This window comes from Psammomys obesus, unplaced genomic scaffold (genome assembly GCF_907164565.1).
Source record: "Psammomys obesus unplaced genomic scaffold, mPsaObe1.curated_primary_1811, whole genome shotgun sequence".
NCBI classification, from domain to species: domain Eukaryota; kingdom Metazoa; phylum Chordata; class Mammalia; order Rodentia; family Muridae; genus Psammomys; species Psammomys obesus.
The window spans coordinates 26,415,721-26,442,894 of NW_026596040.1; the positions used below are offsets into that span (position 1 = coordinate 26,415,721).

The 27,174-nt window shown below is 44.7% G+C and overlaps 1 protein-coding gene across 7 annotated transcripts in view; it reads left to right on the forward strand.

Annotated features, from left to right (window-relative positions):
- The window catches only part of Znf532 (zinc finger protein 532), a 108,691-nt gene that overhangs the window by 31,518 nt on the left and 49,999 nt on the right, over positions 1 to 27,174 (forward strand). For all 7 annotated transcript variants that reach the window (XM_055622623.1, XM_055622628.1, XM_055622629.1 and 4 more), the window contains exon 3: positions 13,143 to 15,481. In XM_055622623.1, coding sequence (XP_055478598.1) covers positions 13,160 to 15,481 — 2,322 coding nt within the window. In that variant the 5' untranslated portion in view covers positions 13,143 to 13,159. The remainder of the gene's footprint in view (positions 1 to 13,142; positions 15,482 to 27,174) is intronic.

Below are 27,174 nucleotides of genomic sequence, written 5' to 3' on the forward strand. Positions count from 1 at the left end.
ATTTTCCTTTCCCTTCTCCTTCCCACTTCTTCCCTTAGTTTTAAATTGTGTTTGTGTGTGTGTGTGTATTATTTTGTGTATGGGCATTTTACCTGCATTTATGTCTCTCTATACCATGTGTACTTGGTACCTATGGAGACTAGAAGGGAACATCTGATCCCCTGGGACTGAAGCTACATACAGACAGTTGTGAGCTACCATATAGGGAACTAAACTAGGTCCCCTGAAAGAGCAGCCAGTGTTCATAACCACTGAGCCATCTCTCCAGCTCCACTCCTTTGGCTGGCTCTCTCTCTCCTCTGCTTCTTTTTAAGGAAGGAACTCTCTGTGTAGTCCTGGCTGTCCTGGCACTTGTTATGTATATCTAGGTGACCTCAAATTTACAAAGATCAACCTGCTTCTGCCTTCTGGAGTTCTGGGATTAAAGGCCTATGCCACCATACCTGGCTTCCTTTAGTCTTTTGAGACAGGGTCTCATGCTGTGCCCCCTGACCTTGAACTCATTATATGTTTAGTCAAGGCTGCTGTGAACTCTTAGTCTACATGTCTCCCTCCTCTGCATTATGAACAGGTATAGTACAGCTAGATATGGGGTTGCTTATTTCCATGGCCCTTTGGCCATCTTTCTTGGGAAAGAATGTTGTGGTTTTAACTTTGCTTGACCTAGACTTTTTTGCTTTTTCATGCTCCCTGTCCTAACTATTTATAAACATGCATATTGCTTAAGAGTTAGCCAAAACCCATGTTTTCTGTGGATTTCCTTTGTTTTTAACCTTATGCTCTTTTTGTTCCTGGAGCTGCCCAATCTTGAGTCTCTGTAGACTCCTGGCTATTTCTCCAGCTTGCCTGATTTTGATGACACTGTCAATTTTTCGGAATGGTCAGGGATTTTGTGAATGCCTCTGTTGGCAGTTGTCTGATGCTCAGGCTAGACACTGCACTCCGGGAGATAATGTGCCATTCTTACATCAGAAGGGTACACTGTAAACATGTTATTTATTTCTTGGTAGTTTTTGTTTGGTTTTGTCTTTGAGCAAGGTCTCACTGCCTGTCCTGGAACTTGCTATGTAAATGAAGCTGGCCTTGAACTCATAGTGGTCCACCTGCCTCTTCCTTCTAAATGCCAGTATTAAAGGCATGCACTACCATGCCTACTGTTTTGGTTTTATTTTTTGGTAGTGTGGGGTATGGAACCTAGGTTTCTTTCACAGGCTGTAATTCTGTGTGTGAGATGAGTTCACTTTAAAAAATCACTACTGTTAATGAGCATGTGGGCTAGGAATGGGCAGGTGGTAGCACACATGCATGGCATGGAGGTCAGAGAACTACAGAGAACACTTCTACTAGTCAGCTCTTTTCTTCCCCCGTGTCTCAAGGTGTTGAGTGCAAATCAACTGGTCTGGCTTGTACAGCATGCCTTTTGACCTGCTAAGCCATCTTGTCTTCATTTACTTTTCTCATTTTACTTCCTCAGTCACTTACTTCATGTGACTCAATGGCTCCTTACTGCATACTTGGGGCTGTAATCCACTGTAGCCTTGTCATTCATTGTGGTCCAAGTTGTTGCCTTTTATGTTCCCCATGTAGTTTTTTTGTGTTTGGGAGGTGGTGGTGGGTTTAAGTACTTGTTAAAAATGTGTTCGAGTATTTTGCCTACATGTATGTCTGTGTCCTCTGTGTGCCTGCTGCTGCAGCTTTTGTGCTATTTGTGTATTCTAAAGGGCTGTGCCATTGTAACTTTGTGATTCGATCATGGCTTAGGGGCTGCAGAGACTGGATCTCTGCTGTGCCCACTGTCTGAACATCTTTTTCCACTTTTCTGGTCTGACTTGGCAGCCTGATTCTTTGTGTTGCAGCCTTTCTTTCTGATTTCTGCTGTGGCTCCCATGATGCTCCTCTTGGTCTCAGTTCCAGTCTCCCTATATGAGGGTGATGTCCCTGGAGCCACTTTCATTCTTTGCTCAAAGCCAGATCTCTGACTGGGCATCACATCATGGTCTAGAATGTTGTCCTGACTGCAGGCTTCGGTCTTTCTGTGGTTGTGGGATGAAGGAAGAGAGTAGCAGCCTCCTTGAAATTCTCTGACCACTGGTCTTTATTGTTTGAGGTTTATGTTTACCGTCTTTATTGTATATGTTTGATCATCACAGGTTCCTTCAAAGACCATTAATCTGTCTCTATGTTGCAATGTGTATTGTTATCCCTGTTGCTTATTTTTACTTTATATGTATGGATGTTCGCTTACATGTGTTTATATGTGCTTTGTCTGTCCCTGGTGCCTGTGGAAGTCAAAAGTTGGATCCTCTGAAACTGGAGTTACAGACAGTTGTTAGCTGGCATGTGTAAGAGTGGCCTGCTCTAAACCTCTGAGCCACCTTTTTAGTCCCCTTGTGTTTATTTACTTACTTGTTTAGGGACAGAACCTTGTTCTATGGCCCAGGTTAGCCTCAGACTTTAATTTTGCCTCAGCCTCCTTAGTTCAGGATGACATTGTGGGCTTCCATGCCCAGCTACCCAAAAGCTTTAAAAAAAAAAAATTCTTATTTTTTAAGTGAAAAATTTTGGTTGGCAAGTCAAGGGGTAAGGAGATATTGGAGTGGGATCTTACAGGAAGGGGTGCTGGGCCCAGGCACCTGCCTGCTGTGTGTCGGTAGCTAGGACATTTCGTGTTCATTCTCTGTCCGAAGGTTTGCCCTTAGACACTTGGGACTGCACTGATCTGATGAGTGACGGGATATAGACTGGAAGCTTTATTGAACCACAGAAACGAAGCAGACAGGAAACTCATCATGCTTATTCCCTGAGCAAATAATCCTCTTATAGCTAGTAAGCCAGTGCTAGGAGTAAACCTTTAACTCTTAAAAGAATCTTATTTATTTATTTATTTGTATGTATGTATGCATTTATCTATCTATCTATCTATCTATCTATCTATCTATTTATTTATTTTTGGTGTGTGTTTATGTTGGGCACACTGGGTGTGGAGGTCTGAGGACAATTTACAGGATTTGCTTTTCTCTTTTTCACCATGTGAGATCTGGGTATTGAACTCAGGACCTCAGGCTTGCAGGTCGAATGAATGCCTTTGTTGATTGAACCATCTCAGCAGCCCAGGTTTAAACAAGTAATGATAATGGGGATTGAAATAGAACATATCCTTTGTGGCCTTTGGCATTAGCTAATCAGTATTTGGGAGTTGGGGTTCAAGATGCACTGAAAATAACTGATGCACGCTGGCAGCATCGACCATTTTTATAGCCTTTTTGGAAGTCATTTTGGCATTTGTGCTTCTGGGTCTGGATAGATGGCTGAGAGTGCAACCCAAATCAGGGAGCTCTTGGCATGCTTCTCAGGGAGATTCATGACATTCAGGAGCATAATAGAGGCAGTGAATGAAAACTGATGAACTCAGGAAAATTGAGCATTGCTCTTGTAGATCTTGGTATCTTTGTGAAAACCTCAAAGCATCCTTCTGATTCAAGCCATGCATGCTTGACCCCGAAAGCCAGCTGGTGGGTTCACTGTTTTTCTAAAGAAGGTAAATGTCACTGGCAAAACACAAGCAGGGCTTGAAGGAAGAACAGGTGGGTGCACGAGAGCTGATGGAAGCGAGAGAGCTTGGTGTAGTGTCAAAATGGTAGTTGGCAGGAGGGCTCTTAGGTAGAACTATGGCTGACCACAGGAAGGTGTGAGCACCTGTGTGAGCACTGTTGCTGAGGTTGCCTCGGTATAAGGTTAGGTGGCCAAGAGACTGAATGACCCTGGAGTGGGAGAATAGCAAGTTTCCAGGAAGTTAGAAAAAACTAAGCAAGTCCTGGCAGTGGTGTGAGGCTCTAAGAGGAAAGCTTCACTGGAAGGTGGAATTCTATGGAAAGGCTGCAAGTAGCCAGAAAGAACAAGGGCAGTAATAACAAGGACAGAGGGACAAAGAATGGGAGCACATGCACACACACTTTACCTGTTTGTTTAAGTGTGTTTCAGTGCCACTGGCGAGTACACTCGCAAGGCTTCCCCCACCTCCATTCCAGGCACTGCTGGACTCTCAGCCCTTTTCTTTCTTTTCCTTTTTAAAATTTTATGTATATGGGTACTTTGTCTGCATGTACTTCTGCACACCAGAAGAGACAGCTGTGAGCTGCTTTGTGGGTGCTGGGAATTGAACTCAGGTCCTTGGGAAGAGTAATGAGTGCTCTAAACCACTGAGCCATCTCTCCAGACCGCCCAGCCCTTTTCTAACTGTGAGACATTTGTATGCGGTTGCTATGTGCTGGAAATTTGATATCCCTATTTCAAGTATTTGTCATCAGAAGTGTTTCAGAGTCTGGAACCCCTTGGGCTCTGTAATGCTTAAATGAACTTTGCTGTTTTGAACACCTAGGTTAGTCAGTTTGACACTGTGGTGAAATCTGCTCAGGTGAAAAAACCTGAGCAGATTTAGTAGGAACAAAGCTTATTTTGGCTCATAGTTTAAGAGGTTTTCCTGTGCATGGCTTATTACTTTGGGCCTTATGATGATGTGGAACTTCAAGACGGGAGGCATTGGGGCAAAGCCACTAACCCCATTGTGACCAGGAAGCAGAGAAATAGGCTGTCGGTGTCCTCAGGGACATACCTGGATGACCCAGTTCTCCAGCAAGTCCCATCTCCTGAGGCTTCCATCTACTCTGAACATTGCCTCCAGCTGGGAGTGAATCCTTCAACACTCACAATCTAAACTGTTACATTTCTGATCGTAAAATCCCAAATCCTGCTGAGTAGTGGTGGTGGTGGCTTCGGCAATGGCAGCAGCAGCACCACCACTACCGCCTGCACACCTTTTATCCCAGCATTGGAAGGAAGAGGCAGGCAGAGCTCTGCAGTTTAAAGGCCAGCCTGGTCTACAGAGTGAGCTCTAGGACAGCCAGGGCTACACAGACAAACCCTGTCTTGAGAAAAAAAACAAACAAATAAAAACCTAAACAACCCTCACATTTTGGAAACCCAAAAGAACTTTTGGTATCTGTATGGCGCTCAAAATGCTGTGGAGTTGAGAGCGTTCAGATTTTGCATTTATAGATTGGGACTGTATAACCTGTGTTCAGTGATGTACACTTTGATTGTACCTGTCAAGAGGTGGATTGTGCTGTTTTGGTGGTCAGTGTGGCTGGGTGAGAAGTACCTAAGCTCCTCTAGGTGCGTCTTTCGGGGACTTTGCAAAGAGGACTAATCAAGGACACAGTCATCCTGAACGTGGGCAGCAGCAGCCTGAGGTGGGAGTCAGAGGTGAAGTGGGAGGAGGAAGGCAAGAGGTCCACTACTGCAGGCATTTTCTCTCTGCTTCCTAGATATCACGGGGCAATTAGCCTCTTCCACGTGCTTCTGCCACCATGATGTTGTTTCACAAGGACCCGTAATGAATGGCTTCCAAGACTGTGGACGGAAACACACTGTGTGGAAGTAAATCTTCCCTGACAGGTGTGTTCGGGGAAGAGTTAGGGGAGCCCCCTAGTCACCAGCTGCTGTAGTGTGTAATGCAGCCAGATCACACAGCTTAGAGTGTTCTGTGTGAGACAGGGCCTTTGCTTTCCTTGTAGTCCAGGCTGGCCTTGAGGTTGCAGTCCTGCTTCAGATCCTTGCAAGTTGGGCTTTTGTTTTTAATACTTAATGTTTAAATAATTTTTACTTACAGAAAAGTTGTAAAAACAGCGATTTTGTTGTACCTTTGACTCACTTTTCCCTGCAGTGTCTTGTATTAATTATGATATACTTAGTAACAGCAGAAGAATGTCATTGTTTAGTCCTGATAGCTATACTCCAGCCTTTATTTAGATTTCACTAGTTTTTCCACCAACCAGAGGACAGCATCTGTGCTGGCTCTGTTTAGCCTCAGTGTATAGTTAGGATTTGGTTTTCCAGGTGACTTAGGTCACTGTACTGTGATCATGCTATTCACCTGTGATCATCTTCCTCCTATTCATTCCTTTTTTTTTGGGGGGGGGGAGACACGACAGTGTTTCTCTGTGTAGCTCTAGCTGTCCTGGAACTCAGCTGGCTTTCAACTCACAGAGATCTACTTGCCTTTGCCTCCCTAGTGCTGGGATTAAAGGAGTGGGCCACCATGCCTGGCTTCTATTATTCTTGATTTTATTTTTTTATTTGCAGGGTATACACTGTTGTATACTATACAGTTATTTGGGTTCTGACAGATGTATAGAAGCCTGTTACTTTGTCTGTGATACAAAACAGTTTTGTCATTCTCTTCCTCATTTTTTTTTTTTTTTTTAATATTGGGTTTTCCTGGAGCGTGGCTTGCCAAGGGTGGGGGAGTTGTGGGATTTACCTTTGTTGATGTTGAGCCACTGAGGAAGCATGACAAGGATACAGGGGACAAGGGGACAAGCCCTGAGTTGTCAGGTAAGGCTTGGAGCTCTCTTTTCTCCTGGCCTGGTGATAGAGAAGGGACAAGGTTCACTGGAGTACTGACCAGCAAGACTAAGCATGAAGGGACAGATGCCCTTTGACATTTGACTAGAGGCAGGAAGTGCCTGGGGAGAGTTCTTGCCTGGTGACTACTTGAGTTATCAGTAGAAAGACTGGGGGTGGAGTCCGGAAAAGGGAAAGATTAGAAACAGCCTTTATTCCGTGGCAGGATGAGTTAATAAGGAAGACAGAAAGGGATTTGGCCCACGTGGCCTTCCTTTCTCTGGAGCTTCACCCAGCAGCTGGAAAAAAAACACAGGCGCTTCCCTTTGGCTTCGGCACCAGTGGAGGAGGGGAGAACCCCTTAGAGAGGGCAGGAGGGCAAGTGGGCCCAGCTTGGTGACATCTGGGGGTGGGCTAAGGTTTGTATGGGCCTTTGCTTCTGTGGAAGGCATTTTCTTTGCTGTTCCTGAAGGGTAGGGAAGGGCTTGTTTGTGGAGCCTTGAGGGAAAAGTATAGCTAGAATAACTGCAGGGAAGGGCTTGGGATGGGTAAATGCCTGTGTTTCCCGAGGTTGTGATTATGTGAGCAGCCTCTTGTCTGTGTTTCCAGAAGCAATTTGAAGATTATGTCTGTTAGGTTTAAATAAGGAGTACTGTCGCTAAGGAAGAAAGCACGCCATCTGGGCAGCTGGTACAGCTGACTTGTTTCCAAAGCAGTGTGCCTTGTCAGGGGTGGGAGACGCAGACTGCAACTAACCTGGTATTGGGGATGGAATTAGAGTGAGAAGATACTTTGCCTCAGATAAACCGTTGGGAGTAAAGTCAAATAGAAGGAAGAGGTTGGTTGGCATAAAAGGTTTAATTTCTTTCTTCTTTTGGTTGAAGACATGTCATGTAGTTATCTCTGAAAATCTTCGAGTGAAAGGAACTTGGTGGAGGGAGAGCTAAAGTTTTCCTCATAGTGGAGGGGGAGAAGGGACAGGCATAGAGAATGCAGATATACTGTTTAGTTATAATATAAGCATGTGCTGGTAAGAACATTTTACCTCTGAAGAGAGAGCATGCTAAAGCCTTGTGTTAGGTGTGTTAGCCTAATTTAGTTGCTTTGAAAGTGCGGTGGACTAAAGAGACATCACAACCACACAGTGCTAACAAACAGTGAAGAGAGAGTCACGTCCTGTGTGATCACAGCTGTTTCATGGGGAGTTTGCAGAACCCCATGGACCCTCAGTTTGTTAGTTTATCTTTCTTAAAACACACCACTGTTACGGTTTATAGCAGTCACTGATTTTCATTAACCAGGATGTCATTCTTTTCACTATGTGGGTAATCTGATGTGTCTTTACTGGGCAGGCTAACTCTTAGGGGCATACACTTGCCATGGTCAAATGTGGAGGTCAGAGGACAGCCTGCAGGTGCTGGTTCTCTTTTTCTGCCACATTGGGTCTAAGGACAGAACTCAAGTGGTCAGGCTCACAGCAGATACCTTTATGCATTGTGTCGTTTCTGGAGCTCCTTTCATGTGGCTGGACTTAGGCCTGCATCTTTCCTCATGGAACTAGTGGAATTTCGATTTAGAGGTAGAATATTCTGAGCCTTTTAACTTTGGGTCCCTTCCCTCCTTTTTCCTTTCCTTCCTTTCTTTGATTTATTGATTTTTTGAGATAGGGTCTCACTCTAACCCTTGCAGCCTTGAACTCTCAGAGATCCACTTGTTTCTGCCTCCCAAATTCTGAGACTAAGGGATTGAGTAAATCACTTTTGTTGTTGTTGATTTGAGCCTGGGTCTTTTGTGCTGGGCTGGCCTCACCTCACTGTGTATTTGCGCTGGCCTTGTCTATTTCTCCTGCTTTTACTTCCTGAGTGGCAGGGTTGTAAGCATGCGCTACCACGCCGATGAACACCTCTTCTGGTTGGAAATTGCGAAGCCACTTTTATGCAGATAGAACAGTTTTTATTTTTATTTTTATTGAGCAGCTTTTTATTGTAAAGTATAAGAACTATGACTAAGGAGTAAATAGGTTTTTGAAGTTTCTCTTTTTTTCTTGGTAACTCTTAGCTTGTACCAACAAAGATGGAAGATTTTCCTGTAATCTAAGACTTGAGCAGGAAACGAAGCATGTTGTCTGTCTCTGTCATAGGAGGAAGAAGAGTGGAAACTGGGCAGACTCTAACTTCCTTCCTTTTGATTTTTTTGAAGTGTAACCTTGCCTACCATTTTTCCCTTGGCAATGTACATTAAGTACCCTGCTATTAGTAAACTGTGGGTATTTATATCAGCTTTTTTTTGTTTGTTTGTTTGTTCTTTATTTTTATTTTTTTGAGACAGGGTTTTACTATGTGACCTTGGTTGTCTTTAGAACTCATTTTGTAGAACAGGCTGGCTTCAAACCAACAGGTATCCATCTGCCTCTGCCTCTGGAGTGCTGAGGTTAAAGGTGTGCGTACACTATTACATCCAGTGTGATAACATTGGTCTTTTTAAATTTATGTGTTTTTTATTTTTCTTATTTTTTGTGAGATTTATTTATTTTATTACGTATCCAATGTTTCTGCCTGCACTTACACCAGAACTCCAGAAGTGGGCACGGTATCTCATTATACATCTTTCAGAGCCACCACGTAGTTGTAGGGAATTGAGCTCAGGACCTCTAGAAGAGCAAGCAGTACTCTTAACCTCTGAGCCATCTCTCCAGCCCTGATTGTGGGTCTTTCTAAGGAAGATGTATTTTATAAGGTAGACATGGAATGCAGAGTACTGTTATGATAAACTGATTGTGTTTGAGAAATCAAACTGTTGAGAGCAACGGAAGCTAAAATGAGACAGCTTTATGGTAACTTTTTTTTTAGATTTTAAGTTTTATGTCTATGAGTGTTTCACCTGTGTGTATTTGTATACCATGTATATGCCTGGTGTCTATGGAGGTCAGAAGGGGATGTAGGAGACCCTGGAACTGAGCCGCCATGTGGGTGCTAGGAACCAAAATCTTGGTTTTCTCTGCAAGTAGAGCAAGTGCTCCTAACCAAGCCATTTCTTCAGCTCCTATGTTACCTTTTTAAACTAATTGTTTTTAAATGTGCATTTAGGTGTTTGGCCTGTATGTATGTATGTGTGAGGGTGTTGGAACCCCAAAAACCAAAGTTACAGAGTTTTAACCTGGCATGTGGGTGCTGGGAATTGAACCTGGGTCTTTAGGAAGAACAGCCAGCACTCTTTAACTACTGGGCCATCTCTTCCCCCACCCTCACCCCCCTTAACTTTTAAAAGAAGAGCAAGGGCAGTTGAGAGGGCATTCTGAGTATCTGAGTTTGATTCTCAAGATGCATGGTGGAAGGAGAAATGACTCCCAAAAGTTGTCTTTTGACATCCATAAATACCATGGCACAAACACTCACATGTCTGCGTGTGTACACATGTAGATATCGGCACACACGTATGCACATGCGTACCCACACGTGCAAATAAATGTAACAGTTAAAAAGGCTGAGATTTATGTTTTAAATGATTTTAAGTAATATGACTTATTTCTAAGGTGGTAATGCGTAGGAATCAGGGTGGAAAATGACAGAATCTGAGATACAGACATCTTCTTTGTGTTCAGAGTAACAAACACTTTCCCCTCTGCACAGGTCATTTGTTCTTGCTGTCCAGACTGTAGGAAGGGTCAGGGTAATAGTGATTGTGGGTATGAAAAACATTTCTATAAACCAAAAAAGAGGTGTGAGGTTACAGAGTGGTGCTGATTACATTAACTTTACAATCCAGAGAAGTGAGTGTGCCAGCCACAGGGATCTCGGGTTTCAGGTGGGGATGTACTGGCCATTGTACCTATTTTGCCTTTTTAGCTTAGAGTCAGGCTTCCCGAAGGTGAACCATTGCTAATTAGCCTTTAACTTGGAAAAATGCCCCACTGTTTCTCCTTGGGTTTCCTTGCTGTTCCCAAGAAAAGAGGGTGAACCATATGTAGGTAGAGTAGGGGCCAGGGAGCTGGGCGCAGCTAGGTTCCTGTAGGATAGAACCTTCCCAGCCCCCCAGGGATGTGTGTTGCAGGCTGTGGCAGTCTTTCTGAGGCTGTCAGAACTTAGCTAGCATGCAGGAAGGCATGGGGAAGGTGAAGGCAGCAAGCTGTGGATGACGAGAGGGTCTCCTCTCTTGGAGTTTGTGAGGCAGGTCCCTGGATGAATAACAGGAGAAGGCAATGGTTGACATTTGATTCTTATAAACACTCATAAGGAGACCTGCCAGCAGCGGTGTGAGCACCTGCCAGCTGCACAGGTTTTTTGTGGTGACCTTTCATCATTCTTTACGGTTTTCTGTCCTTGGCCTTTCACCCAGTGAGTATTTAAATTATCTCTTGCTGTTGTTTCTGGACTGATCACCCTCTGATGGGCAGCGTGTAAATATGACGTCTTTTGATTACATCATCAAGAGAGGGTAAGACAAAAATCTCATGTTTCTGTGAAGAAAGCCTAGAGTTCTTAGGGCCCAGCTACCAGTAGGGGTGACTAAGTTGGGTCCCAGCTTTTGGATCTTTTTAAACAACTGCGATGGTGCTGGGTGAAAGGGCTGGTTCTTGATTCTGGAATGAAGCATAGCATGCTACCACTGAACTGGACCCCAGCCCAATTCTACATACTGAACATTCAAAAAATGGAGATGTAAAACATGGAACCCCACCTAGTTAGTAGAGCTAGCCACAGGGCGGCTTCAGTAGTGCAGCTTTGTTGCGGGCATTCAGTTCACAGCAGCAGTGAGATGCTTGGGGTAGAGGCGGTGATGGTCAGGTGCTGTTCTGAAGTGGGTGGAGTCTTTTATGTGGCTGTTTATATGTGGCTGGCAGATTGTTTCTCATTCCCTCCATTTTGCAGTTTGAATGCTCAGTGCCATTTTTAAAAAGAAAACCACAACCAGTCTTTACTCCCGTGGATGACTTCTCAGAGACATTTTAATGTTACTTTTGGAGCGTTTGTGTTTTGTTTCTTGAGTGCAGCCTTTTATGTTGGGGTTGGGGACCTGTGTCATTCCTTGTCTGGTGCAGCAGTAGAAAATACAGTGAGCACAGTTTGCCTCCAGGTAAGGAGAGTACCGGGAGAAAAGTCCTGCAGCTTTCCCAGCTGTGTGTATAACTGCGATGATTTATGCTTCTGCACCCAGTGAGCTTGTGCTTGTCTTGTCCTGGATGGACGATTTCCCAGTGTCTCAGTGGCATTTAGATCTGCTGTCAGAGTGGTACTCTGTTGAGTTTTTAAGCCGTGGTGCATCTGAAGCCTGTATGGGTTTCCTGCATGTCCACTCTCACCTGTGGTGCATTTTACCTAGGTCTGAAGATTGTTGCTCTCATCAGGAGTGCTTGACCTTTACAGATTGTAAGAAAAATATTAAAGAGTTGAATAAAATGTGAAAGTCAGCGTCTCAGAGACCAGTAGAGCAAATTTAAAAGAGGAACAACGTAGTGAATCCTGAAGAGCGGAGAGTCCTGGGCTGTCCAGGTCCTCTTGCCATTGCAAGCTTCCTAAGCCAGCTTCAACATTGCTCTCTTTCAGCTCCGCTCTTCTTCCTGCTTCCCCCTTCTCCTTTCTGTTTTTCCTTCTCCTCTTGGTGCTTGCCTTCACTGCTGAAGAAAGGACCAAGTCCAAAGAATCTGTTACCTCCTTACTTCCTGGGGGAATAGAGCTAGTGTGGAGGAGCTGAGCCCAGATCTTAGCCTTGTTCTTTAGCGTTTATGATGCAAAGGTGACAGATGACACATTGCCTGTTCTTGTGATGGTAGGTGACAAGAGACAAGTATACAGACAGTGGATGTACCAGAAAGTAGCATCCCCAAGGGGGAACCATCCAGGTTCAGAGATGGGATACCCCCGCCCCCCCTTCTCCACTGTCTTTATTCTTTGCCAGTGGGTTGAGGGGTTTCTTAAAGAAGGACTCCAACATGCATTATTTGTATAACTCTCATTTCTGGTAATGGTTTTACTTATCTTATTTTCTAAAATTCTTCTTTCCTTTCTTCTCCCTTTCCTTCTTCTCTTTCTTTCTTGAGGCAGGGTTTCTCTGTATAACCATGGCTGCCCTGGAACTCACTCTGTAGACCAGGCTGGCCTCAAACTCAGAGATCCGCCTGCCTCTGCCTCCTAAGCAGTTTAGAGGTGTGCACCACCATACTTGGCTGATTCTTGTTTAACACAGCAGGGAAAGCTAGAGTTAAAAATGATGGAATTACTTCCCTAGGGATTAAAAAGAAAAAAATCGCACATGAATTTAATGGACGCCATATGTGTAGCCATTTCTTTCTTCTGTGGATGATTTTTGAAGCTTGTGGTTGTTTTTATTGTAATCTTGTGTTAGTGTAGCACCCCAACTCGTGTTAATGGAGTAAATTGTCAAGATGTAAATACTAGGAGAAGTAGCTTTTTCTGAAAAAAGAGTGATGACTGTAGTGGTAAGTAGCTTTTTCAGGTGTTACACTGAACTGGGTTTTTCTGTGCTACATCAGGACCACTCTGCTGACCTCTGCTGCTGATCCTGTACCACACTTTGGAACAGAGCCCATTGAAGCTGTAATGGTGCTAGTCTACACATGGCTGTCACTATGACTACTCAGATTTCTATAGTTACACAAAGTCGAGTTGCTGCCTTGCACACTTTCTTAGTGATCATCGATGTGCTAGTGTGAACTCTGCAGTAAGGTTGACTTCATTACCAGTGTTCATTGCTGATGAAATTCTTTTCCTTTCCTTTAACAGAACATCTGATCAAATTCATGACCATGGGGGATATGAAGACCCCAGACTTTGATGACCTCTTGGCAGCATTTGACATACCAGATATGGTCGATCCCAAAGCAGCAATTGAGTCTGGACACGATGACCACGAAAGCCACATTAAGCAGAATGCGCACGGAGATGACGACTCTCATACTCCGTCATCCTCAGATGTTGGCGTTAGTGTGATTGTAAAGAACGTTCGCAACATAGACTCCTCTGAGGGAGTGGAAAAAGACGGCCATAATCCCACAGGCAATGGCTTGCACAACGGCTTTCTCACAGCATCCTCTCTTGACAGCTATGGCAAGGATGGCACAAAGTCCTTAAAAGGAGACACACCTACCTCAGAGGTGACTCTTAAAGACCCGGCATTCAGCCAGTTCAGCCCTATCTCCAGTGCTGAAGAGTTTGATGATGATGAGAAAATAGAGGTGGATGACCCACCAGATAAGGAAGACGCACGGGCCAGTCTCAGATCAAATGTGCCCCAACAGGACTATGAAAAACTGAAGGCACCCGGAGGAGAAAACCCCAGCAAGACTGGGATCTCTACATCAGGCCAAGCGGATAAAAACAAAGTCAAGAGAGAAACAGAAACCAATTCCATAACCCTGAGTGTTTATGAGCCTTTTAAGGTCAGAAAAGTCGAGGATAAGTTGAAGGAGAACTCTGAGAAGATGCTTGAAAACAGGGCCCATGATGGAAAGCTGAGTTCTGAGAAGAATGACACCAGCATCGCTGCTGTCACATCTTCCAAAACAAAGTCGTCCTCCAAGCTCTCATCATGCATAGCTGCCATTGCAGCTCTGAGTGCTAAAAAGGCCGCTTCAGACTCCTGCAAAGAGCCTGTGACCAATTCCAGGGAAGCTTCTCCGTTACCAAAAGAAGTGAACGACAGTCCCAAAGTTGCTGACAAGTCTCCCGAGTCCCAGAATCTCATCGATGGCACCAAGAAAGCCTCCCTGAAGCCACCAGATAGCCCCAGGAGCGTATCCAGTGAGAACAGCAGCAAAGGCTCTCCATCCTCTCCTGTGGGGTCTACCCCAGCGATCCCCAAAGTCCGCATCAAGACCATCAAGACGTCTTCTGGGGAGATCAAGAGAACAGTGACAAGAGTGTTGCCAGAAGTGGATCTGGACTCTGGGAAGAAGCCTTCTGAACAGGCAGCAACTGTGATGGCATCTGTGACATCACTCCTCTCATCTTCAGCATCAGCCGCTGTCCTTTCCTCCCCCCCCAGGGCACCTCTGCAGACGGCCATGGTGACCAGTGCAGTGTCCCCTGCAGAGCTGACGCCCAAACAGGTTACCATCAAGCCTGTGGCCACTGCTTTTCTTCCTGTGTCTGCTGTCAAGACGGCAGGGTCTCAAGTCATCAATCTGAAGCTTGCTAACAACACGACGGTGAAAGCCACGGTCATATCTGCTGCCTCTGTTCAGAGTGCCAGCAGTGCCATTATCAAAGCCGCCAATGCCATCCAGCAGCAAACCGTTGTGGTGCCGGCATCCAGCCTGGCCAATGCCAAACTCGTGCCAAAGACTGTGCACCTTGCCAACCTTAACCTTCTGCCTCAGGGTGCCCAGGCCACCTCTGAACTCCGCCAAGTGCTAACCAAACCTCAGCAGCAAATAAAGCAGGCAATAATCAATGCAGCGGCCTCGCAGCCACCCAAAAAGGTGTCTCGAGTCCAGGTGGTGTCATCCTTGCAGAGTTCTGTGGTGGAAGCTTTCAACAAGGTGCTGAGCAGTGTCAATCCAGTCCCTGTTTACATCCCAAACCTCAGTCCTCCTGCCAATGCAGGGATCACGTTACCAATGCGTGGGTATAAGTGCTTGGAGTGTGGGGACTCCTTTGCCCTGGAAAAGAGCCTGACCCAGCACTATGACAGGCGCAGTGTGCGCATCGAAGTCACCTGCAACCATTGTACAAAGAACCTGGTTTTTTACAACAAGTGCAGCCTCCTTTCCCATGCCCGAGGGCATAAGGAGAAGGGTGTGGTCATGCAGTGCTCCCACCTAATTCTAAAGCCAGTCCCAGCAGACCAGATGATAGCCTCTCCGTCCAGCAATACCACCTCTTCCCTTCTGCAGAGCTCCTTGGGGGCTGCCACACACACTGTGACCAAAGTCCAGCCAGGCGTAACCGGGGCGGTTATTTCAGCTCCTCCCAGCACACCCATCAGCCCAGCTATGCCCCTAGATGAAGACCCCTCCAAGCTCTGTAGACACAGTCTCAAGTGTTTGGAGTGTAATGAAGTCTTCCAGGATGAGACGTCCCTGGCGACACATTTCCAGCATGCAGCAGATACAAGTGGACAAGTAGAGTATCATTTAAATTTTGGTGTTTCAGTGATGAGTCTGTAGCCATGAGTGCTCATCGGGTGCCTTGAATTTGGGGTGGCAGCACAGTTATGTGGAGGGGTGTGTGTGTGTGTGTGTATGCAAGCGAGCAAGCACAGGAAAGGGGAAAGATTGTTTTCACAGTATAGGTGTAGTGTTGGAATACAAAGGTGATTCTTTTGCCATATAGAAAGTGTACGCTCTGGTGGTATTATGTTAGGTAATTGTTCAGGCATTGAAATATATATTGTAAGTCTGAAATTTAGCTGTAAACTTAGAGTGTCATCCCATAAAATTAAATGTTTAGTTTGGATTACATTGGGGCAGTATCTGAGCTCCTTAGTTTTGGAATTTTGACAGTTACTGGTATTGATAGCACTGAAATGACTCAAACATTCACCAGGTACCCACTTGAAGGCATGACTACTTAGGGACTTTGGTTCAAAAGTGAGTTCAGTAATGGGCATGGCAGTGATTTTAACTACAAATTGGAAACCATCTGGCTTAGGAAACCTTTGTGTCTGCGGCTTTTTGAGGTGAAGTACCAGTTGCTGTTGGTGAAATACATTTTATGATTTGCATCAATTCATTATCTCTCTTTTACTTTCTCCATGAAGCAACTTTTGGCTAATACATAGTGTGCATAACAAGCATTCCTAACATGCTGAGTGAAATAATTTATATGGTTCAGAAGGGAGGGTCCCAGGTGGAGCTCCTGTCTGAGGGTCTCAGGCTCGTTGTCATGAAGATCCAGTGGTAGGTGGTCCTCCCTTTGTTTCCCTTGGTATTTTGTCATCTAGGAGTCCTGTGTTGTGGTCAAGTACTATCTCTAGATTTTAAAGGTCAACTACTGACTCACACCATGTGTAAGGTTTTGAGTCTGGGGAATGAAAGATAATAACACTTGTTCTATTGTTTTGTTTTTCCTCTATTTTCTGTCTAATTGAAGTGGAGGCAGTGAGTTTTGACTACATTTTGCAGGTTTGGGTGTTTCATGTATCCAGGGAGAGGATGAGTTGCCATACCAGCTCTGGCCCTTGGAGCATGTCCTAGTGGTGATAGCTGGGTTCATGCGTGTACCCCTTACCTTGTCACCAGTTTCCCTAAGAGGGACTTCTTTTCATCCTGAAAAGTGAAACCCTGAAGCCATTTCCTGAGTTGTTTGTGCTGTTGGGTGCCCGTGGGTGGTGGCCTGGCTCCTGCAGGGCCCAGACTGCCCTTTCATGGTTGTGGGCTCTTTAGAGCTGTCTTCAGCTGTGTCATTTCTTTGGGATTTGGAAGGACATGGATAGAGTAAGTACCTTGTGCTGCCCAGCTTTTGTTCTCAGGTAAAGAGTTTCAGGATTGACATTTGGTCTCAGGTAAAACAGCAGTGAGGTGTTCCCCTGGGGAAAAAGATGAGTGTCTCCGGTCACTTGGTCATCACCTTTTTTTTTGGGGGGGGGGGGTATTTTGCTGGGACAAGTAAAACCTGCAGGTCACCTACATCATCTGGAATCCAAAGGGATGAATCATGGCAGAAGTACATTAAGTAAAACATACACTATCCACCCTTTCTCCACGTATGCATAAGTCACTCCCAGCTAAGAGCTGTTGATTCGGCAAGCTTTTGCTAGCTGTGCAGCCAGCTCTTTAGGACTGGTGTCTTAGCAGTGCCCTGTGTTACACTGTCCTCCTGGTACTCATTCCCGTCTCTTGTTGCAGTCATGGTCTGGAAGACCTCATGAGCAGTATTTGAGGTGGGTTCATAGTTTTTTGTCCATTTCTGAGGTTGTCAACCACATGAATTTTAGCCAGTTTCATTACCTGTGTCGTGTCCTCTCTGAGAATGACATTAAAAAATTTTTTTTTTTCTTGGAAAATTTATAGGTTGCCTGGCTGGACAGTGGTGGCACATGCCTCTAATCCCAGCATTAGGGAGACAGAAGCAGGCCAGCCTGGTGTATAGAATGAGTTCAAGGACAACCAGAGCTAGTACAGAGAAACTCTGTCTCAAAAAAAAAAAAAAAAAGGTTGAACCAGGTACCAAAGGCTTTGTTAGGCCTGTTTCTCATTTTCTGCTGTCCATGGATTCAAAACCCACTTTTATTTTCCATTTTCCCATTAACTTCCACCTTTTTGGTTACTCATTGGTGAGTTAAGAAACAGGGTTACTTCAGAGCTGTAAAAGCTCCCTTGTCACATGCCTCAGCATGCTCTCTGAAGCAGGTTTCCAGTACCATCAAAGTCTGCCTGTGTTTTCAGCTCTTGGTTTCCCTGAGATGCGCCCCCCCATGTCAGGTCCACTTGTCTCTGTGTTAATCTTAAAGTCATCCAAAGTAGATTCCTGGAGTGACTCTGCTGGTAGATTCTGAAGGTTTGAAAGTGTTCCTACGGCCCTAGACCAGCAAGTGCCCTACACTTCTGCTGCTACCTTTCAGTTTGTTTTAGCTGGGCCTGGAGAAGAGCTACTACTGGTAGCAGGATCTTACTTCTTTTCTTATTTTGAGAAACTTGAAGATCCATATTAGATCCCTCATTCAGTACCCCCATTGGTAAGAGCCCACAGAAATGTCAACTAACATCACACCCAAGACATTGATGTATCAGTGTGGTCGGGCAGCACAGTAATTCCACCCCCATGAGGACAGCCTCCATGTCACCCTGCTGTGTCTTAAGCTCTGCGCAACTGCTGCCTGTTTGTATTTCTATAATTTTGCCAATTCACGAATGTTAAAATAAGGAAACTGTGCAGTATGTAACTGGATTGGCTTTTTCATGCAGTATAGTTCCCTGGAAATACATCTAAATGCCTGAATCAGTAAAGATGCTCTCTGACTTAAGATGGATGATGTCATGTTCCCAGTAAACCCATCATAAGTTGGCAGTATGAAAAATGCCCAAGATTGGGCCTGGAGAGATGGCTTCATGTAAGTTCAGAGCATTGGTGCTTTTCCAGAAGACCTGGGTTCAATTCCATAGCAGCTCACAGCTCTCTGTGACTCTGGTTTCTAGAGGGTCTGACATCCTCACACCACTGCACATAAAATTAAATTATTAAAAAAGAAAAGGAAAAACCCCAAGAAAATCCCAAATATCCTAGCTTTCAAACAGCATACCAAAGTGTTAGTTGTTTGCCTTTGGGATTGTGTGGCTCCGTGGTGTCTGACTGCCCTGCACTGAAGGTGTTGCAGCCTGCATAGGGAAGATCAGGATCGAGGACCCCAAGTGTGCCTCTACTGAAGTGTGTTACTTCCCTACATCAGCAGATTCTGAGCCAGTCATAGCTAGCTTAGGACTCTCTGTAGCATGCTCTGTTTTATTACTGTGTAGTAGTGAAAACATATGGTTGTACCGTAGTTCTGGGTCCCCCTCCCAAAAAAATGCTGGTCTGGAGCAGTTAAGAACACTTGCTGCCCTTGTTTTGTGGCTCACAACTGTCTACAACTCTAGTTCCAGGGTATCTGATGCCCTCTTCTGACCTCTGAGTACTGCATGCATGTGGTGCTCATACACACACAGGCTGAACACTCATACACATTAAAATTATTTTAAATAATATGTGTGTGCTGTCAGGGTTGACATCTGGTGTTTTCCATTATTGCTCGCCACCTTACTGTTTAATTTTTTAACATTTATTTCTTTTATGTGTAGGAGTACTTTGTGTACGTATGCATGTGTGTACACCATGCGTGCCTTGAACCCAGAACCTCTGCAAGAGCAATGAGTGCTCCTAACCTGAGCTGTATATCCAGGCCACTCCACCTTTTATTTTTGTTTTTGTTTTTACTTTTCGAGGTAGAGTCTTCATATGTAGCCATGCCTGTCCTGGAACTTGCCATGTAGATCATCTCGAATTCACAGAGATCCACCTTCCTCTGCCTCCTTAATGTGAGGATTAAAAACATGAACCGGCGCAGTGGCACACGCCTGTAATCCCAGCACTCTGGAGGCAGAGGCAGGCGGATCTCTGTGAGTTCCAGGCCAGCCAGGTCTACAGAGTGAGTCCAGGCCAGCCAAGGCTACAAAGAGAAACACTGTCTCAAACAAACAAACAACAAAAATCTATCTATCTATCCATCCATCCATCCATCCATCCATCCATCTCTCTATATCACATGCCAAGCACCCCAAAGTGTTTTATTTTTGTGTTTCACATTTGTGCCTGTGACCCACTTTGAACTTTTGTAGGAGCTCCACTGGGCTATTTATTTTTTATCCCATGCATGTCCCCTCTCTGTAGCATCTCTTGCTGAAAAGGCTGTCTTTTAGTCTAGGGATGGTGTACACCTTTGTCAGGTGTCATTGCAGAGTTGTGGGGCAGTCTGTGTGCCTGTCCCTCTCTCCATATACCCATGCTTGAAGCTCGTGCTTCATAGTGTCCTCAATAGTGGAGGAGATTTTTCCTCAGGGTTGCTTCCTTGGTTCTACTTGCTTGCCTCACCATAGGAATAACCTCACCCATCCCCAAGGAAATCATGCTGCCCTGTGATAGAAACTGCGGTAAAGGTGTGAAGTAGTTTGAAGGGAGAATCAACAACTTTCTGTGCTGAGTCTTTTAGTCCTCAAACCTAGCCTCGCCTCACATTTAGGTCTATAATTGCTTTGTGGTTTCCAGCTTGTAAGTTCTGCTCATGTTTTGATAGATTTTGGTTGCTTGATGGAATGATCGGTCAGTTGTTTGTGGTACTGGAGATGAAACACAGCTGAAGTACCTCCCCACCTGAAATTGATTATTTTAAAACAATTATAATTTTGGTGTGTACAAATCCATTGGTGGTATATAGAGGAATTAATACTGCTTATTTATTGTATATCCTGTGATTCTCTTCAGTTTGCTGGTTGCAGAGTTTAGGGGTTCAGCTACTGATTTTCCAGGAATGGGACTTGTCATACCCTAGGGACTGGGTTACCTGGTCTGGATGCGTGGCTCTTTGGCTGTACTGTGAATACTACTTTGTGGCCCTCTTGTGTCTGTATTCATGTAGGTTTGTTTTTCTCCTGTCCTCTGGCTTGGGGTAGTTTGCTTCTAGCATTGTAGAGTGAATTGAGAAGTGTTTCTTCTTGTGAGCGTGAGTAGAATTGGATTTGGGGTCTCTTTACATGTTTGGTGTCTTTTCCAGTAAAACCATTTGGGCTTGGAGATTTTCTGGGGCATTTTCCATTCTCATTGGGCTGGTGAAGGGGCTCATTTTCCTGTCCCCCTTGTCTCTCTGACTCTTGACTCTATCTGGGGCAGGGCCTTTGGGACTCATTACAGTTTCAGGAGGTGGGAGTTTGGCATGGACTGGTAGCCACAGTATTTTCTGGGGGTTTGGTACTCAGCTAAGTTTCTGTCCTGCCCCTGCTGCCGTGTTCCTGTTCTTTGGACACCAACCAGCAGGCTTTGGGGTGGGGATGGGGTTGTCTGTCTTCATTTCTGCATCACAGCTTCCTCAGCTCTAATCTGGGCTGCATGAGATAAAAACAATTGTGTATGTATCTGTCCTGTTTTTACCTTCGGTCTCTGGCCAGGCTGGCTTCTTGTCCTCTTTTCTGAGTCTTCCCATGGGTATTTTCTGTCTAACACTGGTATCAGCTGTCCCCAGTGGGAGGACAGGAAAGGCCACTTGAAATTGGAAGTTGTTCCACTTTCCTTTTCTTTGTTTTGAGACAAGATCTTGCTCTGTAGTCCAGGCTGGCCTTGAACTCAGGATCCTTTGCTTCCCGGTGCTGGGATTGCAGGGGTGCACCAGCGCACCTACACTTTGTCTTCTTTTTGTTTTTGTTTGAGATAGGGTCCCTCTATTATATAGCTCTGACTGTCCTGCCACTTGGTATTGGAAGAGGCTGGCCTTTAACTCACAGGGATCCACCTGCTGAGTGCGGGGATTAACGGTGTTCCCGGCTCTTAGCCTGGCTTTAAGGTGAGGTCTGGAACTGTTCACCTTCTCTTCCACCAGAGACTTTCCAACAGCGCCTATGGGTGAGATTGGGATCCCCTTGGAGCTCTTTTTTTTTTTTTTTTTTAAATTATTTTTTGATTAGCATAGGAAGAAATTCATCGTGGCCTTTTCATGTCCATCATTTTGTTAGGTTTTTATTTGTCCCCTCCATCATTCTCCTCCCATATTGTTCCACAGAAAACTCCCCTTCTTTCACATCATGTATCTTTTTGGGGGTTTCTCTTTGACTGGCCATTCTTCACCCAGTGTCAGGTTCTTTGCTCTCAGCCCCATCTTCCTGAGGAGAGACATTCTTTTCTTCCCTCTCCTGGCCTGTGATTGGCCCTCACCCTTTCTCCTGAGCACTCAGCTATTTTGTGTAGCTCAGCCCTGACTCACCCATTCTCATTCTTTCCAGTGCTGGGATGGACTAGAGCTGCCCTTGCGTTAGGCAGTCTCTCCCATGGTGCTGTACCCCTGCCTGCAGGTTTCCCATCTTTCTTCTTCTCCTCTCCTCTCATTTTTGTCTCATGTATTTTTAGAACAAGCCTTCTGTTTCCCTGTGCTTCTTTGAACCCAGCAAGGATTTCTTCCTGAGAATTCTGCTGTGGCTGGCTTGGCAATGGCTCCCTCTGCTTACAACCACTTACAGCATTCAGTCTTTGGAGCCTGTGCCCATGTCATTTTGCTGACATTTGCTGAGCTTGTCTCTGCCAGTATCTGCTGTCCTTCCCATGTTTTATAGTGATCTGTAGGAAACCTACAGTCACCTCAGAGCAGCAGAACCCTCCTTTGTCAGGAGCTGGCACTGTGCTCAACCATGCCTGGTAGGCTCTGGAAAGAGCTGGCTTGCTGTACAGGGCATATGCATGCTCTTCATGTCTGTGTCTGAGGAGTCCCAGCTCTGCAACTGAGGGAGAGGATCATGTCTCTTCCTTGCAGTGTGGAACTAGGCGTGCAATGAAAATAGAACTCTGGGCAGATGACACGTGTTCACTCAAGCACTCATGCGCACAAGCAAGATACACGTTTGTGCTCACATGCACACTCACAGACTCACATCCTTTCAATGCCCCTACCTCACTTATGTCCTCATGAACACACACAGGCTGCAGTTTGGGGCTCCTTTTCATGCTGATGTGTAACACCAGCTTCAGGCACCATGAGCAAGGCAGTGTATAGAGAGGCCAGAGAAGCAGTCCTGCTGGTGAAGTGTTCAAGTGCTGAGGTCTGCAGGTTTAAAAGTTAATGCTAGGGTGCACTGGAGTGCCACACTTCAGAACTCTTAGTAAAGTACGACAATGACGACAGTTAGCCAAGTGCAGGCTGCTTGATACAGCAGCCTAGTCCCAGTGCTGGGGAGGTTCAGGCAAGAGGACCCTGGGGTTTGCTGACCACTCAGTTCAGCCATATTAGTGAGCTCACGTCCCAGTGAAAGTCCCTATCTTAAAAGAAGGTGGGGAAGTAGTAACCTCTGACCTTCACAAATGCACACATGTGTGTATCTGTTTTTAAAGAAACTTAGTTGTTAAAGCATGTTTCTTTCTATAGGTTCCAGAGACCATAACAGGCTCTTTGGTATACTCATTCATTTTGCAGTTGGAAAAACAAATGTCCAACTAGTGACAGAGCTGGACTTGGGCAAGTGTCCTTTATTGCCAGCTTATTGTCTTGCCTTAATTTTGTTGCTTCCCTTGGACATAGAAGCATAAGACTTTTACAGTTGGGGACCTGAGGCATCCGATAGTAGAACCTTGGGCTTGTGTGTGCCTTGGCATCAGGAGTGCAGCAGAGACAGAAAGACTATCTGCTTGGTCCTCACTTTTAGAGGTTGATTGCTCCAGTTTCAAGAACTTCATGGGCATTACAACTCTTTTAAATATTTAAAATTATTTTCTGTGTATGATGTCTGTGCATCACCTGCATGCTTGGTGTCCAGGTGTCCACAGAGGTCACAAGAGTGCATAGGACTCCTGGAACTGGATTTACTAATGGTTGTAAGTTGGTGCTGGATCCTCTACAAGAGCAGCCAGTGCTTTTTAAACTCTTGAGCCACCTCTCCAGCCCCTCTGAGAAGTTTAAAACTTATTTTATTTTTTGGAGCTGATGAGATGGCTCAGCAGTAAATGTAGCTGCCACACCAAGCTTTTGGACTTGAGTTTGATTCCTGGAACCTACATACTGGAAGGAGAGAACCAAACTCTCAAGTTGTTTTCTGATCTCCACATGATGTTGTGGCACGTGCAGGCCCGTATTCCTATACCTATACCTATGGTACACAAATGAATAATATACCTATACCTATACATATGGTGCACAAATGAATAATATTCCTATATCTATACTTATGGTGCACAAATGAATAATATGAAAAGGTAATTTTATTTTTAACTCGTGTGTGTGCATGTATGTATGTATGTATGTATGCATGCGTGCAGGTGTAGTAGGCCAGACCCCCTGGAGCTGGAGGTACAGTCAGATGTGGGCTGCCCCAGAAGGGTGATAGGCTCTGGCTCTCAGGATGAGCAGTGCATGCTCCTAACTGCTGAACCATCTCTTCAGTTCCCTTTCTGGGCCTTTAAACCTGGCATGTTACGAGTAAATTCTTTTGGGCAGTCTCTGCTTATTCTCATTCTAGATAAACGGTTCTCAAGCACTTTCTTCTAGAGGTCATAGAGTATCCCACCCCATCATTATCAGAAGACTGTTTCCTCGCCTCCACTCTTCCTTTCCACCCCTGTGTTGGAGAATAAGTGAGGCAAGTGCTTCACTGCTGAGTTGTACTCACAGCCTTTGGGCTTTACTGTTTTAGATCAGCTCTTGGAGTTAACCCAGGCTGATCTTGAACCAATGATCCTCTTGCCCAAATGCAGGTATTACAGGTGTGGGCCACTGGCTCCCCAAACTGCTAATTTTTTGTCTTGCTGCAGTTTATATGGTAGTGTTGCCAGCTCTCAAGGAACCTGTATTCTCTAAGTCTATGTGTGTCTGCCATACATCTGTGAATTACCTCTTTTAGCCAGCTCTTGCTAGGATGCCAATTGTGGTGGGTGGTTTGGAAACATCTGCTAACTAGCTCTGGGAACAAAGGATACATGTAGTCAGTATGGGTGATACATGTTTTGTGTCATTCCCATTTAAGTGACCTCTGAAGTAAAGTGTTTTCCTTCTGTGCTAATTGTGAAAATGTGAAAGCCAGGAAAGAAACTACTCTGCTTTACTGTGACCATCAGAACCATCATCTTTCTGTAGAAGCAGTGTGTGGAACTGTGTTAAAGGGCAGCTGTAATTGACTTTGCACCTGGTCCTCCTGAGCTGCAGTGTTCTGGCTTCTGTACCTGGGCTTTTGCAGGCTGTTGGTCCATTGGAGTGTACCTGTGTGTGGATGCTTTGTGTAGTGGTGTTCTCCAGCCTTGCTCACACCCTTCCCCTCTTTTCTCAGGCTGTGTTTTCCCCTAAAAGAGCAAATTACAAAGAATTGTTTTCCTTGTCAGATAAATCCTCACTTATGATAACAAAGATAGTGCTGAGTCCCAGTCTTCTGAACAGCACACCAGGCCCCGCCCCTCCTCCCTCCTGTGTTATTATGGCAGCTGTCAATTTCAGGCCACTGGCCACTGGCCCACCAGGCTCAGGAGGGACTGTGGCCTTTTCAGCTTTCTTTTCCTAGTTTTGTAGTGCTGTTTCACTATTGACAAGTAAAATTAATTAAAAAGTAATTCCCTGAGAAAACGCAGCTGCCCCAGGGAAGAAAGTAGCTGCCCCACCTAAGCATTGACCCTACACACGTTCTGACGGCACGAAGCGTAGTTCAGAGACACAAACCAGGTGCATGTACGTCCTCATTTCTTGCTTCTCTTCCGGTCCACACACTGCTGGGCTAAACTGCTGCTTCTCCTGCTGAGTAGCCTTAGTTTGTGCCAATTAGGAAAAATTCCTTTGACTTAAAAAGGAAGGGAAAGTTAGATTCTGTTACACCATAAATTACCCATAAGTTCTCTTGTGCTCAGTGCATCATCCCCTAAGCCCAGATATTATGTGTTTTGTCATGAATTCAGAGCACCCCGGAAGAGCTAGTGGAATCTCCCCCTCGGTGCTGTGGAAGCCCACCTCTGCTGTCTGCGACAAGGACAGTTATGCAGTCTGAGGCCACATAGTAAAGCAAGCAGTGTCCTGTGAGTTCAGAAACACGGGTACTGTGCAAACATCAAGGAAGAGAGTTCTTTCTCCCAAAATGGAATGAGGGCAAGGCATGCAGTGGTAACCAAGAGAGAAACACAGGAGTAGGTTTTGGGTTTGTAGGCAGATGTGTGTGCACCTGTGTGAACCCAAGGTAAGATCCCTGCCCACCCACTGATCGGTGAGCATGCCCTCCCATCTCAAGAGCTGCAGGGTGAATGTGCGAGATTTGAGGCTGGAGTCCTGTCCTTTCTTCTGGGGCTGGGTGGGGAGCCTCAGCTGCTGGCTGTGCATGGCTGTGCAAGAGGCAGTTGTGATGATGGTGATGTCAGTGATGGTGATGAGCATAGTAAGTTGTGCGTTTTATATTATTTTAAAGAGTAACCATTTGTGATTATACCTTGATGGATGGTAATTTAAGGTTTTTGTTTTGCTTTTAGCCTTTATGTAACACATGCCCCTTGTTCTTTCAGATTTTCTTTTGGCTTTGTACTATTATAAAAGTAGTATAATCATATTGCTTTAGATAGGGGAGAAGCTATGGAGAAAGAGAAGCTCATTTTTCATCTTAACATAAACGGTCATCTTTAGCATTCAAATTTATTTGTTCAAGTTTTTCAACTATAATTTTTTTGGTTGTTGAGTTCTCGGGACCCCATTCCAGTGTACACTATCCTCAACTACAGCCTGGTTGATCATGGTTCTTGCACATGGTAGCTGGGGGGCCCACGGCACATTTCATTAAGTCTTATTTTCTCTTCTGTAAAATGAAGGTATTATTGACTTTATGAGAAATAAATGATAGAATGTCTCTAAATCTGTATAAAGTTTCTAATGTATTTAAAGGACTTAATTCACTACTTGGCTCATAGCAAAAGAGAGCCAATCCATATCTATATTTACATTATATACATACATGAATATGCATGTATATACTCTATACATATATCTATCTTTATATCAGTATACATGCATGCATGTATGTGTGTATACTCCATACCTATATCTATATTTATAGCTATCTAATATACATGCATATGTGTATATATCCCATACCTATATATATTTATATCAATATACATACATGCAGATGTGTGTATATACTGTATACCTTTATGTATATCTATATACATACATGAATGTATGTATAGATACATATGGCAATGTGCATATGTATATGTGTAGACAAGTATGTATAATGTTTTTTGACTTCTTTTAGAAATGAAAGCATGAGTTTTATTCCCAAGTGAGTGCGCCTCCTAGGATGCCTGAGGGAATTCAGATGTCATAATTCTCACCTGGGATAATGGCTTGTGAAGGAAGATAGAAGACTGTAGTTCAAAGAAGCGATTGATTGTGACGACTGTGTAACAATACCGGGATCTTGTAATTATTGACTCTGTTGTGGCATGTTTTAACCTTTGAAGAATGTGTTACCAGGAGGGGCGTCTTCTAATGATATTAACCTCATCAATGCTGCCTGTAATGCTCTTATTTTGTGATTATAATAAACATTTTATGGGATAAAACTTGTATTTTAGTCCTTTAAGGAGAAAAAACAAGAAATAATTTTAAGTGAGTTTTCTTTTT